The following is a 21111-nucleotide window of genomic DNA, read 5'->3' as shown; positions in this document are numbered from 1 at the left end:
CACGCTGGAGCAGTGAGGAGCCGCTGCGGGAGAGGCAGATCCTACCCACACCACGCCCCTCCCTCGGGGTTGGAGATGGGGGGTAGCCTGTTTTCCACTCTGGTCTTCCTTCGGGGTTCCCAGGTCTAACTGCATCTTCCCCCCTGAAAGTGGAGCCAAGCGAGGCGGCTGGGACCCCCTCCTCTTCCGCATCCCTCCCACCCCACACACACTCCGCGTCCAGGCAGCAGCTGATTGGCTGCGGGGAGCTGCGTCCCAGCCCCCCGGCTTTGAGGCGGGAGTGGAGCGGGTCCGAGGTGGGAGGCGCACAGACGGGCTCCGGGAGCCCCTCCCGAGGCTCCGCGCTGCGCGCCCCGCACCCTGCGCCCCGCGCCCTGAGGGAGGGCTGAGCCAGGACTCCAGGCGGGCAGGTGCGGAGCGAGCAGAGGGGATCACGGCCAAGGGTAGGAGCCAGTCCTGCGGGGAGAGAGGCGCTGCTGCTCCAGCTGCTGCTGCCTCCGCCGCCGCCACCACCGAGCCGGCGACCAGAGTCGGGCTGGCAGGCCGGGCGCGAAGCGGCAAGGGGAGCGAGGGGCGCGCTCATGGAGCACACGCACGCCCACCTCGCAGCCAACAGCTCGCTGTCTTGGTGGTCCCCCGGCTCGGCCTGCGGCTTGGGTTTCGTGCCCGTGGTCTACTACAGCCTCTTGCTGTGCCTCGGTTTACCAGGTGAGGGGCGTGGGGGAGAGGGAGGGAAGCCAGGAACCCCGAGTGCCGGGCAACGCTACCCAGAATCCCTCGTCCTCCCCCGTGCGTTCCCTGGCGCCCCCTCGGAAAAAGTTTAAGCTTTAAGGGCAACTATGGATATTTCCACACGGGGGGAAAGGAAGTTGCTGTGCCCTAGCTGGGGACCGTGTGTGTGTGTGTGTGTGTGCGTGAGCGCGCGTGTGTGTGTCATGACTGTGACGGCGGGCGATGGGCTGGGCATGTGAGCACGGATTCGAAGGTGCATTTGTGCGCGCTTCTGGAGGGGGCGGCTTTCATGGGGTGGGGGCGTAGAGGGCTTTGTGTGTGTTTGGCTTGACTGCATGTTCTGGACAGAAGGCTTCGTGAAGGCTTCCCTTCTCCCGAGGCCCCTGCACGTCCACCCCACTTGGGGCACCTCTGCCCCTCTGCGTGTCCCCGCCTGACACGAGATGAAGCTGGAGACCCTGACATTGAGCACTCTCTTGCTCGGGGGGGCACTGGAATGGAAAAAGAATGCCTAGCAAGAAAAGGGTCTCCCAGCTGGCTAAGGAGAATCAGGGGTTGGCTCTCGGACAATGCCCTGGCCAGGGCAAGGGTGCAGAGACACACAGGGCAGCCTGCGGTGGCTGCCACCTCAGGGGGTCACAGTCCCCTTGAGTACATGCCTGGCCCCCTGACTTGGCCTCCAGGTCTACCCACCCTGGGCAGCTTACGGCTGCTGCGGATGTCTGGCTGGTCCCACATCTTAATGTCCTTTCCAAAGTGTGGCTGAGACTTGTGCTGAATTCCTGAAGAGAGCTGAGCTGCCGAGAAGGAGGGAGTGCTTGCCTGGGCTGTGTGCGAGAGAGAGCGAGAGAGAGAGAAAGGTTTTTTCCTGGGGCTCCAGCTTTGGGTGGACCCTCCTTGCAGGCAGTCTCGGTGGCAGATAGATTCCTAAAGATTACTTGCATGCAGAGAGGAGAGAGGGACTGAAAGAAGCAGAGAGAAAGAGAGAAAAAAAAAATCCAGTGTACAGCCTAAAATCTTAGCATCATCTCCCTAGTCATCTCTTAGTCTGCGAACCTTAGCATCTTGCGATCCTGGGAACTTGGGAGCTGGATTTCTGAGAGCCTGGCTGAGATTTCCTTTCCCAAACATTCAACTTGGCAGTCAGGGCCCCTGATGAGATTGTTTCAATAAATCCCCCCTCCCAAATTTGGCAGGCATGAGAAAGCGCAAGTTTACTAATGTGTGAGCCTCTCTCCCCAAGCCAGTGATGAGGCTTTTATTCCTAACTAGTCGCCCTGGCTGCCCTAGGAGAGCAGCTCAGCCTCTGACTTGCCCTGCCGGGGTGGTAGCACATGTCGTGTAATTACCTTGAGCTGGGATTAATTTCAGTCCAGGTTCCACCTCCCCCCTTCAGCCCTTTGGAGCTTCTCTCCCCAGAGCACTGTTTTGGGAAATGAGTTTTTGAGAAGGTTGGTTATTTGATGATGCTTGCTGAACCAGAAAAGTGTCAGAACCTCTTTCTCCCTCAGCCTTCCCATCAGAATGTCCCCCAACAATCCACCCACCCTTGCACCTCTTCTACTGAGTGAGGTAGCCACTCACTCACTCACTATCCCAGGCTTTTCTAATGAAATCATTTAAGGGACAGAGACAAAGACAAGCAGAGGTTGACCCTTCAAGAGTTCAAAGCACAGACAAGAGGATGGAGAAAATGAGGAAAAGCTTAGGCCTTCAAAGACCTCAAGGTGGAAGCCAAGGTACCCTGCACCTTCACATCCCAACTCCTATGCCAGCTAGGGCCTTCCTGACACACAGCATTGACATCTACTGTATGCCAGGCACTGTGCTAGCCACAGGCTTAGCCCAGAGTTTGGGAACTTAAAAGGATGAAGCTAGGATTAGTATTTAGCTGTTGTTGATGTCTTCATACCCTCAACTAATAGTTTTGGCCACTATGGTATGCCAAGTTTTAACTGGGTGTCAAAAGGACACAAAGACTCCTAGGATGCAGTCTCTGAGTTCCAGGAGCTCCCAAATGCAAGCGCATGATTCCAAAGACAGCAGATGAATGCGTAAGGACCAAGCAACCTAGAGAAGAATGATTGGAGAGGCCAAGCTTATCCGAAAGTCTTGGTCTGTTAGCAGTTTTGTTAATAGCCCACAAGGCTGGTTCAAAGGGGAATTCTTTAAGTCATTCTCTTAAAACCGTAAAGGGAGACAAGCATGTCCTGGCAATGAAGAGTGAATGTTAATCCAGGTTCTGCTGGGGTGAGGTTGCAAGCTTTTCATGTCTCTGTGCCTCAGTTTCCACAACTGTAAAATGGGAATTATGAGGGTAGCTATCCCCTGGAGTGGTGTTGACAAGTAAGGATGTTGCTGCAGATGATGGCACAAGTGAAACACTCGCCTTGGTGCCTGACATTCATTGATTGACACTGCACTGCTGCAGTCATAGTTATCATGAAGTCGATCAAGTTGTAAGGAGGGGGGTCTACTTGTTCAGCCCCACCAGTGACCAGAGGAGGGACTGAGATACACAGAAGAAAGCATTCAGGTCAGCATGTAACTCCACGTGTTGAGCTCACCACAGTGGTCCCCACCCATCACCTCCCTTCCCCAGCCACCAGCAATTAGCAAACTCTCATTACTCCACCACTGACTGGGAGACGCAGCTTTCCTGGGTGTGGAGTAACAGATCGCAGGTCTTGCTCATATTGTTGAAAACTGAGATTTTAATTGAATCACTATTCCTGGCAGTGGACTCACCCCAAGTTTCCCAAATTCTCGCAGTAGTGGTTGGAGACGTGGGTGGGAACTGAGGGATGGATGGGGAGCACCTGAATGTTTAGCAACAGCAGAGCTAGTGTCACAGGAAAGTGGTGGATGTCTCTGACTACCTTCAGTCCCTAGGTTGGGAGGAAGAGCTAGGGGATTGCCCCAGACAGTCTAATTTTTAACTGGTTGGTGTAGGATCGAAGGAATTCTAATGTGAAATATGGGTACAGCTTTGCCACTTAAGAACTCTTCACCTCTCTTCATCATAATTTTCCCCATCTGCAAAATGGGGGCAACAGTAGTACCTCTTACCCACACAGGTGGTATATATGAAATAAGATCATCTACGTAAAAATGGCTTAGCACAGTGCCTTGTCCAAGAAAAGCACTTATTCCTCATTCAGTGCCTTCTCTACACTGGATCTCTGTCACCTATATTATTACACTTAATCCCTGCCACACCTCTGCGACCTATACCTGTCTTTGAACTCATTTTACAATGAACAAACTGAGACTCAGAAAAACGAAGCATCTTATCTACTGTCTCACAGTCAAGCCAGCATGCAAACATGCTGCCTTATTAAACAGTGCAATAAGGCAAACAGTACAATTTTGTTGTATGGCTTCACCTTCATTACTGCCAGGCAGTTGTTTGAACTAACCTCTGTCCCTCCTTTCTGTGCTCTGTGGAGAAAATCAGTGTCCCACCTGTTCCTAAAACTCCATCTCTTTCCCTCTTTCCTCCTCCTTTTTAAGTAAGCAAGATGTTTCTCACTTCTCAAGACACACAAAGTAAGTCAGCAGAGCCAAAAAGGAAGGATTGGGACACTCATTGGGCCAACTGGAATGAGACAGTACAAAAGAGACAGCAATGCAGGAGAAAATGATGAACTTGAGCCCCTGGGAGAAGACAGTGAGAGGGAGGATGGGTGGGCCAGCTTGATAAGGAAGGAGCAGTGTGAAATTAAACTGAGATTTGAGAGATTTAAAAAAAATTACCTTCTAAAGAGTGCCATGGATGTGCAGAAAGACAAGGTGAGGAAAGAGATGATAGCTTGAAACTGCATGCCGCCCAGCAGAAGGGTGCATTTCCACCACTGCCAAGTGAGGATGATAACATCTGTAACATCTGCCTTTGAGAGTTGGTGCAAGATGAAGGCAGATGATGAGTCTGTAGCCTGGCAGATAGTAAATAAGCCTGACACATGGTAGTTACCATTGTTGTCAACTAGAAGTAGAAAACTGGTGATATGTCAGCTGGACTGAGGCCTGCCGATATGTTTTCTTTACCTTGTAAACATCTCTAATGAGAGAAAATGGAATAAACAGGTTAAAAGGACACACTCTGGAGCTGGATCTCTGGGGTCTGAGTCCTGGCTGTGCTGCTTACAAGTTATATGACCTTGGGCAAGTGACTTTAACCAGTCTGTGCCTCAGTTTCTCCAACTTTAAACTGGGGGTGATCATAAGAATAGTCTACAGTTCGTAGGGTTGCTGTGAAGATTAAATGGGCTAAGCACTGAGCACAATGCCTGGAACATGGTAAGCACTCTATAAGTTATTTTTTCATCATTTAAAAATTAGGAAAAAATCCCAACTCACTTTGTGACACCAGCTTTATCAAAACTGGACAAAGACATTACAAAAAAAGAAAACTACAATCCAATGTTCCTCATCAACATAGACACAGAAATCATCAACAAAATATTAGCAAATCTAATCCAGCAATATATAAGAGGAATAACACGTCAGAATCAACTTGAGTTTATCCCGGGAATACAACACTGGTTCGACATGTGAAAATCACTCAGTATAACTCATCATATTAACAAACTAAAAAAAAATGTTTTAAGGCATATGATCCATCTCAATAGAAGCAGAAAAAGCACTTGACAAAATTTAACATCGATTTTTGATAAAAACTCATCAAATTAGGAAAAGAAAAATAACTTCTTTAACTTGATAAAGGGCATCTATAAATAACTTACGTCTTACAACACATTTAATGATGAAAAAACTGAATGCTTTTTCCCTAAGATCTAGAACAAGGCAAGGATGACTGCTCTCACCACTCCTATTAAACATCATACTGGAAGAAGTCCTAGCCAGTGCAATAAGGCAAGAAAAAGAAATAAAATTTATACAGAAAGGAAGGAATTAAGTAGTTTCGGTTCACAGATGATACAACGGCCTTCCTAGAAAATCACAGACTCCACACCAAAAAAACTCCTAAGAACTAATAAGTGAGTTCAGCGTGTTTGCAGGATACATGGTTAGTATGTAAAAACCTATTGTATTTTTATATACTACCAGTGAATAATATGAAATTAAAAATTGGAAATTTTAAAAAATAGATTTCCAAGTTCCCTTAAAAACACCAGAAGAATTGACATTAGATTCACATGCCCAGAAGACAGCAATTTTCTTGAGCTGAGGAATAGCCGCTTGCTTTATTTTATTTTTCCTTTCTTCTTTTTTTTTTTTTGTATTAAATAGATAATGATATTCATGTGACTCAAAGCCTAAAAATATAAAAAGGCACACATTGGAAAGTCTCCCTTCCATCACTTTCTCCTGTTCACCACTTATCAAACCCACCATCACAGAGGTAACCACTGTTATTAGTGTTTTAGTTTCTTATGTATACTTTCAGGGTATCTTCATGCATATCCGAGAAAATATGAATTATGGATTTCAACTCTCCCTTTTTTTTCACTGTCCCCAAAATGAGCACATTATACACACTGCCCCACATTTACTCTTTTTCCACTTAATATATTAATCATCCATGATGGCTTTCTCATTCTTTTATACAGCTGTATTGTATTCCATTGTGTATTTGAATCATAGTTTCTTGGTTGGCTGCCCCTTTCAAAAGCACATAGGCACTCCAATTCTTTTTTTGTTTTTTGTTTTTTTTTGAGATGGAGTTTTGCTCTAGTTGCCCAGGCTGGAGTGCAATGGTGCAATCTCGGCTCACCACAACCTCTGCCTACCGGATTCAAGCGATTCTTCTTCCTCAGCCTCCAAGTAGCTGGAACTACAGGCATGCACCACCACGCCTGGCTAATTTTGTATTTTTAGTAGAGACGGGGTTTCTCCACGTTGGTCAGGCTGGTCTCAAACTCCCGATCTCAGCTGATCCACCCGCCTCAGCCTCCCAAAGTGCTGGGATTACAGGCAAGAGCCACTGTGCCCAGCCAGCACTCCAATTCTGAATAGTCCCTAATGGCGTGCCTAATTGACCTTTGTAACCTGCATGGCTCATCCTTAGGCATATTTGACCATAGGACTCCTGTTATAGCAGTGAGAAAAAGAGCACTTCATCATTCCAGGTTTGCTCTGGCAGTAACTCACTGTGTGACCTTGGCCGAGTTATTATTAATGGGTCTCTCAAAGGCCCAGGTGAGCCAGGTTCTGCTATGTTGCTGTAGTTGGAGACATGGCCCCATGGACAGGACATGAGCATAGACCAATGATGTAGCCATGCTGGAGGCTGCCTGGGCTGGCTTTGGGCTGGGATCCAGTACAGCATTTTTGTAGTTTTCGCTCCTGCTTAGTTTCTGTAACGATCATGTTAGTTTTGCTTTGTGAGATTGAGTGTAAAATACATTGCTTTGGAACTGGGTGTGGATTGAAGTTCTGTATCTAAACCATGTTTGCTTCACCTCTCTGAGCCCTGGTTTTCCCATCTGCAAGCAAATAAGCAGTTGAGTTTAGCAGTTAAGCCCAGTGGTCTCTGAAGTCAAACTGACTGGGTTTGAATCCTGTGCCCCTGACTGCTAATCTGTGACCTTGGGCAAATTTCTCACCTTCTCTGAGCCTCAGTTTCTTCAGCTGTGAGATGGAATAACAATACTTCTCTCATTGGGCTGTTCTGAGGATTAAATGAAATTACAAGAATGCTTAGCACTATTCTTGGCACGTGTTCACTCTCACATAGAGTAAGAGTTCAATAAATGCTATTAACCTTCTGTGCCCTGGATTGGTTGCTGTGACGATTAGAAATAAAATATGCAAAGGCTTCTCACAGTGCCTTGCACATTGTAGGAGCTCGGCAAATAGTAACTCGCATTGTTTTATCGTCTAACATGTCCACGTGCTCAAGCCTTGTAAATGCCCTGTAGCCACACATCACTCTGTGCATAGGTCTTTTCCATGAATCCACAATTTCACTCAAAGTGGAAATGAAACAACATGCCCTGGCAAACTAGAAGAGAATGATCCAATGGATTAAGCAATCAATTCCATCATAAGCCTAGGGAGTTTGTCCCCCTAAAAGAGTTGCTTGTGATTCAGTGAAACTCCTAGAAATAATATCAGTGCAGAACACGAAATGGCCTTCAGCTACAGCTGGCAGAGACCGACAAACACCACCAGCAAGGTTGTCCTGGATAATGCAGTCAGAATCATGAACAGAAAGGGTCCTGCCACTGAACCTCCATGTGGATCCGAAACATATTGGCAAATGGTGATAGCCAATGCCAGCCCTGCAGAGGGCACCATGAAATGACAGTGGCCAGGTGTCTTGAATTCAAATATTTAAACAGAGCAGTCAGATAATGTAAATGAACAAAGTAGTCTAGTTTTTAAGAAGTGCTTCACTTACCCAAAGAATCATGCTTCTCTGCTGTTTTTCTGAAAGGCTGTGGCTCTCCTCATCTCTTATTTTTTCTCAGTTATAGAGACAGATGTACAAAACAAAAAAACAAACAATTTCTCTTAATAATTGCTAACACACTTATAGTGCTATGTACTAAGCTTTCTTCAAAACACTTCAAAGACTTATTTAACTTTTTTTAAATTATTTAACTTTTTTAACTTTTTTAACTTTTTTAACTTTTTTTTTTTTTTTGAGATAGTCTCACTGTGTCGCCCGTGCTGGAGTGTGGAGTGCAGTGGCACGATTTCAGCTCACTGCAAGCTCCATCTCCCAGGTTCAAGCGATTCTTCTGCCTCAGCCTCCCGAGCAGCTGGAATTACAGCCATGCGCCACCATGCCCGGCTCATTTTTTTGTGTTTTTAGTAGAGATGGGGTTTCACCATTTTGGCCAGGCTGTTCTCAAACTCCTGGCCTCAAGTGATCCACCCACCTCAGCTTCCCAAAGTGCTGGGATTACAGGTATGAGCCACTGCGCCTGGCCTCATTTAACTTATGATTCTTTGACAATTCTTTGAGGCATGTATTACCCCCATTTTTCAGGTGAGAACTTTGAGACACTTCCCCAAGGTCACACAGTGAAGAAATGACAGGGCAGAATTCAGTACTGCTTCTCAGCTTTCATATAAGAAAACAGCAGCAAACACTCCTCAATGATAACCAACATTCAGACCAGGTCGAGAGAAGTGGGAGTGACCACAACAGGAAAGACAGGGACTGAGGGAGCTTGAAAGTGCCACTGCCACTCCGCTTTCCAGCCGGTGGTTCAGTGTTGCCAAGTTGTTCAAAAAATCTAGAAATCCAGATTTTTATATTAAATGTCCGTTGTTTCACATGTTGGCAACTAATTCAAAAATTTCAAAAACACTATGTGAGCCAGCACTTTGTGAGCCAAACCAAACATATCTGCAGGCTTGATATGGCCCACCACGCTGCCAATTCACAAACTCAGGGGTTGGGAAAGCTGCAAGAAGCACCAAAAAACACCAATGGGGTCACAGCAGGTGGAGAAAAAAAAAGAAGAATCTAGAGGGAGGATCGAGGGAAAACAGGGATGGAGACACAGAGAAATATGTGGCTAAAGTGGAAAAGCATGCCAACCCATGAAACCAGGGATTTGGGATAAGCTGGAATAAAGAGCTCCAAAAAATATCACACATTGCATGCTAACAACATCTTGAAACACAAATCCACCATTTTGTTTTGGAACAGGAAGTGTCCTTAGAACCTGCCAGCATGGTGGATCAGGATGTAGGCTCTGTGGTCCCCAGACCTGGGTTCAAATTCCAGCCTCGTCGTTTCCTGTTAATGGGGCTCTGGCAAGTGGCTTCACTGTTTCTGAGCCTCAGTGTTCCTATCTGCAAAATGGGCATAAGAATCCCTTTTTCACAGGGTTCGTGGTGTAGCTGAAATGAGATAATTCAGGGTTGCATGGGGCACAATGTCTGGTACTAGCCATTACTGTGTGCTAAGAATTCTTCAAAACACTTCAAACACATTAACTTATTTAACTTTTGTTGTTGTTGTTTGAGGCAGAGTCCCACTGTGTCACCCAGGCTGGAGTGTGGAGTGCAGTGGTGCAATTTCAGCTCACTGAAAGCTCCACCTCCCAGGTTCAAGTGATTCTCCTGCCTCAGCCTCCCGAGTAGCTGGAATTACAGCCACCATCCCCAGCTAATTTTTTGTGTTTTTAGTAGAGACAGGGTTTCACCATGTTGGCCAGGCTTGTCTTGATTCCCGGTCTCAAGTGATCCGCCCACCTCGGCTTCCCAAAGTACTGGGATTACAGGTGTGAGCAGTAATGGCTGCTGTGTTTTCTATGAGTCCAAACATCCAAATTTTATGAAATGAGGGATTTGCAGAGCTAGGAATGTGATATGGTTGAGGTTTGTGTCCCCATCCAAATCTCATCTTGAATTGTAATCCCCAACGGATTAGGGAGAGACCTAGTGGAAAATTATTAGATTAAGGGGTGCTTAATCTTTTCTCATGATAGAAAGTGAGTTCTCATGAGACCCAATGATTTTATAAGGCAGTTTTCCCTGCTTTTGCTAGCTCTTTTTCCTGCCGCCATGTGAAGCAGGTCTTGTCTTTGCCTTCACCTTCCACCATGATTGTAAGTTTCCTGAGGCCTCCCCAGCCATGTGGAACTGAGTCAATTAAATCTCTTTCCTTTATAAATTACCTAGTCTCGGGTATGTCTTTATAGCAGTGTGAGAATGTACTTATACAGAATAGCAGAGTCTTAACCGGAACTTACTTTTCCCAAGTCTCAGTTCACTTTTTACGAAATCACACTGCTAGCAGTCTCTTAGAAGGAAGCAAAAGGAGTAAAGGAAAAAGAGGCTGGGAGATTTTAGAGCTCAGAACGATTGCCTAGATATTTTTGCTTTGTTTTGTTGGTATACAGGATTATTTTAGGTGGTACGAGTCTGTAGCATTGAATCTCTTTTCAGCTGTCTTAATCCTTCTGATTCCATCAAAGGGAAAGTTTCAGCTTGGTGCTAGTGTATGTTTAACACCTTTTTAAATATGTGCTAAATCTCCCTCTTTTTTTTTTTAAACAGGGGCTCACTCTATCGCCCAGGCTGAAGTGCAGTGAAGTGCTCACTCATAGCTCACTGCAGCCTTGAACCCCTGGGCTCAAGTGATCCTCCCATCTCAGCCTCCTGAGTAGCTAGGACTACAGGCACATGCCACTGCACTCAGTTTAAATCTCTCTTTTGAACAGACACAGAGCAGGCCTTGGGCCCAGACCTTGGCAGGCAGCAGCACCTAGCTGGAGTTTAATGTGCCTCTTGTATTGTCATTGTATTTCTATTTAAGACTACCTCCTGTTTACAACTGGGAAGGGAGGCCGATTTGTGATCTGGGGTGGTTATATACATGTGCCGTCCAATAGAATAACCACTAGCTGCATGTAGCTACTGAGCATTTGATATTTGACTAGTGCAACTGTGGAACTGAATTTTTTATTTCATTTCATTTCAATTAATTTACAACTAAAATCGCATACTCAATTCAGTTAGTAGAAAATAACTGTATACTTGGAACAATTTGAGTATGTGAATCTACTCTTTCAATCATACATTTTATGACATCTAAATAGAGGTCAGAGACTTCTGATGAAAATTTATCATCCATAGAGATATGTGCTGGAAGCATGAAACGCACAGCAGATTTTGAAGATTTAGCATGAAAAAAAGTTAAATATCTCATCAATAGTTTACATAAATTACATTTTGGATGTACATAGTTAAATAAAATATATTGTTAAAATTATCTTCTCCTGCTTTTTACTTTATTAATGTGACTACTAGGAAAATTTTAATTATATACGTGACTCACATTTATATTGGTCAGCACGATTATATAAAGTATAAATTTAAGGAAAAAAAGGCAAATCACTTTCAAACAAAATGCTAAATAAATGATAGTACTCGTGACACAAGAATGCAGCAAAAATCACAAAGTTGGTGGGTGTCTTAGTCTGTTTGGGCTGCTGTAACAAAGTACCATAGACTAGGGGGCTTATATACCACAGAAATTTACATCTCACAGTTCTGAAGCCTTTATAAATTAGTGGCTTTATAAACTAGTGACTTCTTTTCGTGCCCCTCAAGTCTGAGATCAGGGCGCCAGAGCAGTCAGGCTCTGGGAAGGGCCCTCTTCCAGGTTGCAGATTCCTGACTTCTTGTTGTATCCTCTCACGGGAGAAAGAGAGGAAGACAGCCCTCTGGAGTCCCTTTTTTTTTTTTTTTCCACCCAGTCAATTGGAGCTTTATTTTACTATGGTTGAATCAATATTCCATTCATGAGGGCTCCATCTCAGGACCTCATCAATTCCCAAAAACCCCATTTCCTAATCCCATCACATTGGGGGTTAGGACTTCAAAATACAAGTTCAGTGGGGAACACGTTCAATCCTTTGCAGTAGGACAATCACTAAAGTCTGGGGAACACTGTTCTAATACAATGTCCTTTTTTAAAAGTATATTTAATTTAGAGATGGGGTCTCACTATGTTGCCCAGGCTGATCTCACACTCCTGGCCTTAAGTAATCCTCCTGCTGCAGTCTCCCAAAGCTCTGGGATTACAGGCACAAGACCCTGCACCTGGCCTACAATACCCTTGATGGAAAAACTGAGGCTTAGAGGGAAAGGAAGTTCCCCAGGGATGCGTACATAGCTAATTAGCAGCAGAGCTGGGCCTTGACCCCAAATCTCTGGGATTCCAAATCCAGTGTGCTTTGGCCATTGCAGCAGTGCAGCAGTGCAAAGCAAGCGATCAGCCTCCTGCCTCCACCTCTACCAAGGGAAATGTAACGATGGTAGGGTCAGGTGTGGGGAGGAGGTGACTACTTTAGATCCTAGCACAATTCAAAGGGAGGGAATTTTACTGTATGGGTGACCCAGGATCTTTGTTTTTCTCTGAAGTGGAAGCAGAATGGCTTGTGCTTTTCTTAAGTGATGGTCATGACCTGCTGGACATGAGAGGAAGCTAGGAATTTTAACCTCAAATGTGTGTTTTCATTTTGCCCCATGGCAAAAAGGATGAGAAGAGAAATCAGAGAGCACAATCAGACAATGCACCTGCATTCATTGATTCATTTATCCAGCCCTCCATTCACACATACATACATACATCCGCCCACACATCCATCCATCCATCCATCCACCCATCAATTCATCTATCCATCCACCCATCCATCCATCCACGCATATATCCATCATATGTCCATGCATCTATCCATCCATCTGTCCACACAGCCATCCATCCATCCATCCATCCATCCACACATCCATCCATCCATCCATCCGTCCATCCGTCCACACATCCATCCATCCATCCATCCATTCTGGGCCTGGCATTGCTAGGTACCAGGCACCATGCTAGGTATGCGGTGAGCCAAAAAAGACCCATTTTTTTGCCCTTTTGGCATTTACACACAACACACACACACACACACACACAGAGAGAGAGAGAGGAAAGACCAGCTTGATCAGAAACCCAAATAAATGTAAAAGTTCAACTGGGAAAATGTCATGAAAGAGAGCTACTTGGTGCTGTGAGAGCTTATTACTGAAGAAATTGACCCAGACAAGAGAACTCAAGGAAAGCTCCCCTCAAGAAGGAGTGATCGAAATCTGAAGGACACGGAAGGAAAGAGTGGAATGGAGGGGGCAAAGGGAGCAGGCTGTGCCATGACCCTGAGGCAGGAGGGCACTGGTACACACATATCAGGACAGCAAGAGGGTCAGAGTGTCTGGAGTGACCAAAAAAGGAGAAGGGGGATGCATGGTGCCAGATGCAAGCAGAGTGAAACAGGAGGCCAGCACCTTATAAAAGCAGGTAAATTGACCCTGAGTTGGGACAACACGTTCTACAGAATATGAACTGATGTGTCCACTAGTGACTTCTTTTCTTTCCCCGCTTGTTTGGCAAACATGGGTAGAGCTGGGGGAATTGCTTTTCAGCCACAGACATTTCCTATTTTCAGCTAAGTGCAAAGCAAGGGATCAGCCTCATCATTTCAACTGGGGGACTCTACCCGGACACAGACACACACACAGGCATGCATACACAGACACACATGCAGACACACACCACATGCAGAGACACACATACATATAGACACACAGAAGCACACATAGAGATGCACACACAGAGACGTGCATGCAGATACACACCACACACAGAGATACGCATATAGACACACAGATGCACACATACACCACACACACACACACACACACAAACACACACACACCCTGCAGCCAAAGGTGTAGCATGGCCATGGTTCTGTTCTCGCTGCAGCTTTTAACTTTTAGCATTCCAGCCTCACCACAGTTCAGCCCCACGGAGCTGCCAACAAGAACCATCATCTGCCTCCTGAAAGAAAGCAGTGTCTTCCCTGGAATGTGGTGGAATGGGCAGTGGTTGGAGAGAGAGCATAAGAGGGTTGGAGTCATAAAGAGGGTCACGGTGGGCATCCCTTAAAGGAATCAGGGACCCACACTCCTGACCCTCACAGACCATGGTTCCGCCTTGTGTCCTCCCTCTGCACCCACGACCCTTCCAGAACACCCCTTCTTCCTGGCAGAGGATGTCATGGAGGCAACAATGGTTTAGGGATGGGGCACACCTGGGCTTGAGTTCAGTGCTGCAACGTTGTTAGGTGCAAGACTGTGAGCAGGTAATTTCCCCTTCTTCGAGCCTCAGTTTCCTCATCTGGAAATGAGGGTGATAAGATCAACTGTATTCACTTAGCTCATATGCATGAGCCCCTGTCATGTGCCAAGCACTCTTCTAGGCAGTGGGAGAAAACAAAGAAAAATACGAAGAAGTCCCTGCATAAGCAAGGAGACAAGCAGCAGGCAGGGAAGTCAATGTACACACAAAACCATTTCGGATACTGACATGTGCCGTGGAGACCATACGAGGTAAGGTGATAGGGAGCTCCATTAGGTTGGGTGGTCAAGAAAGGGTGTTCCAAAGTGGTGATGTTTGAGCAGAGACCTGAATAATGAGGTGGAATCAGCCAGGGTAGGCGTAGGGGGAAGGACATACCAGGCAGAGGGAACAGCCGGGGTAACCCAGAGGTGAGAATGAGCTGGCACAAAAGACCAGTGAGGTTAGAGTACAATGAAAAAGTGGGAGAAGGGGCAGGAGATGATGGAGAAGAGATAGGCACAGGCTGGGCTAGGTGGGTGATGGTGGGGAATTGAGATTTGACTTCTTACATGCTGCAAGAAGGCACAGGAGCCCTTTGAAGGGTTGACGTGATCTAATTTGGGTTTTCCAAAAGTCTCTCTGGCTGCTATGAAAAGAGTAAATGGTAGAGATGAGAGGGGCTTAGCAAAGAGAGGGAGGTGGCTGTGGCAGTAGGAAGGTTCTAACGGGTGCTGGGCAGAGAGAGGAGCATCACCAGGGTGCCCAGAACAGGGCCTGGCACCCAATAGGAGTGCGGCTCAGAGGTCATGTTCACATCCACCCTCTCTCATTCTCCTCCCACCCCAGCCACCATCACCTTCAGTCTCCACATAAAATATAGACAGCCCAGAGAAATGAGCAGGATAATGATGTTCTCAGACACCAAGGACGTCTGTGCCTGGCTCTCGAGGGCTGTGGGAAGCGCCCGCGGCACAGTGGAGAGCGATCCTGCTAATGCAGGGGCGAATCCTGCTAATGACCTAGCTGTGGGCAGTGGGCGAATCCTGCTAATGACCTAGCTGTCAGCTGTAAGAATCCTGAACAGAGAGAAAACAAGGGCCTGGGCTGGGCTGCTGTCCGACAGAGGCGAACAAGAAGAAAAAGGTAACCTTCAGCACTGTCGTTTGACAAATAAAAAGGATTGAGTTCTGGCCAGCGTGACGGAGGGACATTGTCATTGTGACTGCATTCAGTACTGATAACATAGTGTCTAGCAGGGAAAAGGGAATAATGACCCCGAGTCCAAGGTGGAGATTCCAAGGACATCTTGAAAATGGCAGACATAGCTCACAGAAGAGGGAAGAAAAAGTTGGTTGCTTCTTGGATCTTCTCAAAACAGACCTTCAGGCCAGAGAAGGATGGCTCTGCCTGTCCCTATTCCCTCCACCAACACAAAGATTTTTCTTACACCTAATCTGTTTCTCTCGCTTCTGTTCCCTGCCTTTCCCCTGTAGGAATTTGAGTTTACTATGTTCATGCCTTCCTCAGATTTGACTATGTATGCAATACACACACACACACACTCCACATCCATTTACACCATCACATTATTTGCCTTATCTCCTCTCCAGCCATTCTAAATGCCTTTTCTGCAAGAAAGAAGGGCTGTAAGACCTGGATTTGAGTTCCACCTGGACTTTTTTGCTGGGTATAGTTAAATCCTCTGAACCTCTACATATCCATAAAATAAGGATGAGTGCCCATCTTACTGAAGGGAATATGTAATGTAATATACATAGAGTGCTTGGCACATAGTAGGCATTTAACCAATAGAAGAGTTCCTTTTTTAAAAACTGACAAGGATTTCCTAGTGGATCCTCCCCTGGGCCCTTTAGCCTGCATTATCAAGGACCAGGTTTCATTTCATGAGGCCCTACTTTGTGCCAGGGACTACAGGGACTACAGGGAAAGACAGAGATGCACATGAAATGGCTTTTGCCCTAAAAGAAGTCACGCTCTAGTTAGGTAGAAAGGAAAATTGATCATCATAATAAAATGAGACTAGTTCTACAATGAGGTGAGGGTGGTGAGGGGTGAGGGCATTTAAATTCCTGTGGGGACTGGAGGAAGGGCTTATCTCTGCATAGGAACATTGAAAAGATGCTGAATTAGACTGTGTACCCTTGACAGTAGGCATGGAGTCTAAGTCAACTCTTGATTCCAGTGTCCTCTGGTGGGCCTTGGCACATGGTAGGGGGCCTGGTAGGTATTGGATGGATGGATCGGTGGATTTATAGGTGGATGGAGGGATGGGTGGAGGGATGGATGGAGGAAGGGAGGGAGGGAGGAAGGGATGGATGGATGGATGAATGGATGGATGGATGGATGGATGGATGGAATAGATGGATAGATGACTACCTTCTTAATCCCATAAATGTAATCTTCATACTAGCCTCCAAGAATACTGAAGACAACGTCTTGATCATAACTATCTTCATCATCATCATCACCACTATTACCATTTGAGTACTTACTCTGAGCCAAGCACTAGACCAAAATGTTGCTCCATGTTGCCTTATTTAATCTTTACAGCAGTGCCCGTGAGATTGATACTTCCATCATGCTCATTTGGCATATGGGGAAACTAAGGCTTCGAGAAGTAAAGTGGCCTGCCCAAGGTAATTCAGGCAGTGAGCAGCACAGCTGAGATGTGACCGGCCTGCATGTCACTGCTTATGTTCTGTGCTTGCCATTGGGCCCACTGCAGACATTGGTATTCAGGGCACAGGACAAGAAAAATGCTGTGTCTACAGACCACTCTGCCTTGGTTCATCCTCCCAGCATGGTCTTTGCAGCTGTTTCAAGGAACTGTGTCTTCCTTCCCGATTGAAGTTTCTCCCAACATCATCCCCATTACCCTCTCCCCAAGTAGATGTTTTAATTACTTGAGATTATTTTTAATCAAGGACAGGTAGGTGAATTTCCTCTACACCCCACACCTAACCTACAAAATGGAAATTCAGTTCCCTCTTCCTTAAAAAGAATATTGTGATGAAAAAATCCCCCTGAAAAAAATTTCTCCTCTTCCAGATCCTTCCTTCCAAGGATTGCTTTCTCAGCCTTAAGTGGGCTCAATTTCAGTCGAGTACTTAGAATTCCAAATCCAGTTCACGTAGTGAATGTTTATTGACCACATATTATGTGCCAGACTCTATTCCTAATGCTTAAAAAGAGTCATCAATTATAACGATTAATGTTAATAAAGTGCTGACCAATGTGCAAAGTGAATTAAAATTTACAAAGAGCTCATCCATTATGAAACTGAAAGCTCAGAAGAGTTAAGAGACTCTCCCAAGCTACTACTAGTAGGCAGGACTGAAAACCAAAGCTACATTCTTGGATCTCAAACCCAGGGCTCATCATTCCCTTATAGACACAAAGCTGTCGAAGGCAGGAATGACCTCCAAAATGAAGTCCCCCCTCCGAATCCTACTAGGACCTTCCATTGTTCATTCGTTTGTAAATTGTGATAGCTACTGGTTCCATAAAGGCAAATAAATCTGGGTTCCTACCCTCAGGAAGGGCAGAGTCTAGTTGGAGAGATGCAGAAGTAAATCACATTACTGTGAAGATTGATGTGTGATGTGCAAAAAGAAAGCCCAGCTTACCATGGAATAAAAATGGAAGCTCATCAACCGCAGTCTTGGGTTGGGGAGCAGTGCTGGGGAAAAGGTGGGGTTGACAGCATGATGGCATAGCCCCAAGTCGGTGGCCAAATACTGCATTCATGCCTTTCCACCACCACATCCCCTCATTTCACAGTATCCATGGCTGAAACATGGATAGTAAGATTGCTGACTTCTTAATGATAGACAATAAACTAATAGTCATTTACCATAGTTATAATTAACATTGAGTTCCTACTACATGTTAGATATTGTTTTAAACAGATTACCCAAATTAACTAATTTAATCCTTCTAACCCTATGAAGTAGATGCTATTACCCAATTCTACAGATGAGAAAAATGAGGCACATGGCAAATTACTAAATGGCTCAAAGCCAAGCTTCAGACCCAGGCAGCAGGTGCTAGAGCCTATGCTCCCATCTGCTGAACACAAGAGGTGAGGATTTTTTTTTATTTTTATTATAAGTATACTTTAGGTTTAGAGTATATGTGCGCAATGTGCAGGCTAGTTACATATGTATACATGTGCCATGCTGGTGCACTGCACCCACTAACTCGTCATCTAGCATTAGGTATATCTCCCAATGCTATCCCTCCCCCCACCCCACAACAGTCCCCAGAGTGTGATGTTCCCCTTCCTGTGTCCATGTGTTCTCATTGTTCAGTTCCCACCTATGAGTGAGAATATGCAGTGTTTGGTTTTTTGTTCTTGCGATAGTTTACTGAGAACAATGATTTCCAATTTCATGCATGTCCCTACAAAGGACATGAACTCATCATTTTTTATGGCTGCATAGTATTCCATGGTGTATATGTGCCACATTTTCTTAATCCAGTCTATCACTGTTGGACATTTGGGTTGGTTCCAAGTCTTTGCTATTGTGAATAATGCTGCAATAAACATACGTGTGCATGTGTCTTTATAGCAGCATGATTTATAGTCCTTTGGGTATATACCCAGTAATGGGATGGCTGGGTCAAATGGTATTTCTAGTTCTAGATCCCTGAGGAATCGCCACACTAACCTACTCATCTGACAAAGAGCTAATATCCAGAATCTACAATGAACTCCAACAAATTTACAAGAAAAAAACAAACAACCCCATCAAAAAGTGGGCGAAGGACATGAACAGACACTTCTCAAAAGAAGACATTTATGCAGCCAAAAAACACATGAAAAAATGCTCACCATCACTGGCCATCAGAGAAATGCAAATCAAAACCACAATGAGATACCATCTCACACCAGTTAGAATGGCAATCATTAAAAAGTCAGGAAACAACAGGTGCTGGAGAGGTTGTGGAGAAATAGGAACACTTTTACACTGTTGGTGGGACTGTAAACTAGTTCAACCATTGTGGCGGTGAGGATTTTAATAGTGTTTTTGGGAAGGAAGTTCTCTGGCTCTAAGCTCAGTCAAGTGAGTATTTTCATGAAAGCAGTCATCTCTGTCTTCTGAAATGGAGATGTGGGGTTGAGACACCCACTTCTGGGAGATAGAATGGTAAAGGCTGTCTGTGTTGGAGATAAAGGTACATCTCCACAAACCAGTTAGTAACTGTTTTTTCTGAGAGGAGGTTGAAATTGTTAATGAGAGTGGCATCTAATTCTCCATTGGGTGGACTAGGTTTGAGCTCTGTTTTTTACACTGGAAAGAGCCAGAAATTGGCAGAACAGTTGTGTGGGAGATCTTGTGATACTCCGGACATATATAGAGCTGCCTGGGGACCCAGCAGACAGAGTGCACAGCCCAGAGTTGGAAAGGAGGCCATTCTCCCCACCTCTGCTCCAAGTGTAGCCTGTCTTGGTTATGGGCATTAATAATGTTGTAAATCTTCCTGTGTTAGTTTGCTAAAGATAATGGCCTTCAGCTCTATCCATGTCCCTGCAAAGGAAAGACCATCATCCTTAGCAAACTAAAACAGGAACAGAAAACCAAATACTGCATGCTCACGCTTCTAAGTGGGAGCTAAATGATGAGAATACATTGTCACATACAAGGGAACAACACACATTGGGGCCTATCAGAGTGTGGAGGGTGGGAGAAGGTAGGGGATCAGAAAAAAATAACTAATAGATACTAGGCTTAATACCTGGGTGATGAAATAATCTGGGGCTGGGCACAGTGGTTCACACCTGTAATCCCAGCACTTTGGGAAGCTGAGGTGGGTGGATCGCTTGAGGCCAGGAGTTTGAGACCATCCTGGCCAACATGGCAAAACCCCATCTCTACTAAAAATACAAAAATTAGCCAGGCATGATGGTGCGCACGTGTAGTCCCAGCTACTTGGGAAGCAGAGGCACGAGAATCACTGGAACCTGGGAGGTCGAGGCTGCAGTGAGCCAAGATCGCACTACTGCACTGCAGCCTGGGTGACAGAGCAAAACTCTGTCAAAAAAAAAAAAAAGAAAAGGAAAGAAAGGAAGAAGAAGGAAGGAAGGAAGGAAGGAAATCTGTACAACAAACCCTTCATGACAAGTTTACCTATGTAACAAATCTGCACATGATGTACCCGTGAACTTAAAATAAAAGTTAAAAAAAAAGAGCATTGTAAAATGGAATCTTCTTCCCATTCTATTTTCTAACTAGCCATTACTGATACATCTGGGCTTTGGTCCTCTTGATGATGCTCTTGCTGGCTCTAATAACTTTTCAGTTAATTCTCTTGGGTTTTCTAAGCATGTGATTATATTGTCTGGAAAAAAAAAACTGATAAGAACAATTATGCCTTCTCCAATTGCTACAGACCTCTTATTTTAGTTTCCTACCTTATGGCTTTGGCTAACCTGTAGGTTTGAATTCTTTACTAGTAGCATTAGTATTTGGGATTAGTTAACTTTACCAATAGTATTTTACTAGAATAAGGAACACATACTGAGTTTTTCAGCACAAACAGAATGACTTTGGTAACACAGAGCTAAGAAGTCCCTGAAGTGACTCAAGTATAAAATGATGACATCTAGACTCAGATGCTGCCTTAGACAAATATTTGTCAAGTTCCTACTGTGTGTCAGATACTGTGCTAGGGACTAAGAATGTGGCCCTAAACAAGACTGACACACATCTGCCCTCCCAAAGCCCCCAGAGTCAGGATGACCACAGAAAGAGACAAGACAGAAT

General features: G+C 45.3%; 1 protein-coding gene across 1 annotated transcript in view; it reads left to right on the top strand.

The window, feature by feature from the left end:
- The first annotated feature begins 307 nt into the window (after nt 1-307).
- Nucleotides 308-21111, top strand: part of GPR139 (G protein-coupled receptor 139) — a 46636-nt gene continuing 25832 nt past the window's right edge. The window contains exon 1 of the mRNA XM_054454250.2: nt 308-708. Coding sequence (XP_054310225.1) covers nt 582-708 — 127 coding nt within the window. The 5' untranslated portion in view covers nt 308-581. The remainder of the gene's footprint in view (nt 709-21111) is intronic.

Source organism: Pongo pygmaeus, chromosome 18 (genome assembly GCF_028885625.2).
Source record: "Pongo pygmaeus isolate AG05252 chromosome 18, NHGRI_mPonPyg2-v2.0_pri, whole genome shotgun sequence".
NCBI classification, from domain to species: domain Eukaryota; kingdom Metazoa; phylum Chordata; class Mammalia; order Primates; family Hominidae; genus Pongo; species Pongo pygmaeus.
This window is presented reverse-complemented; position numbering and strand designations above follow the sequence as displayed.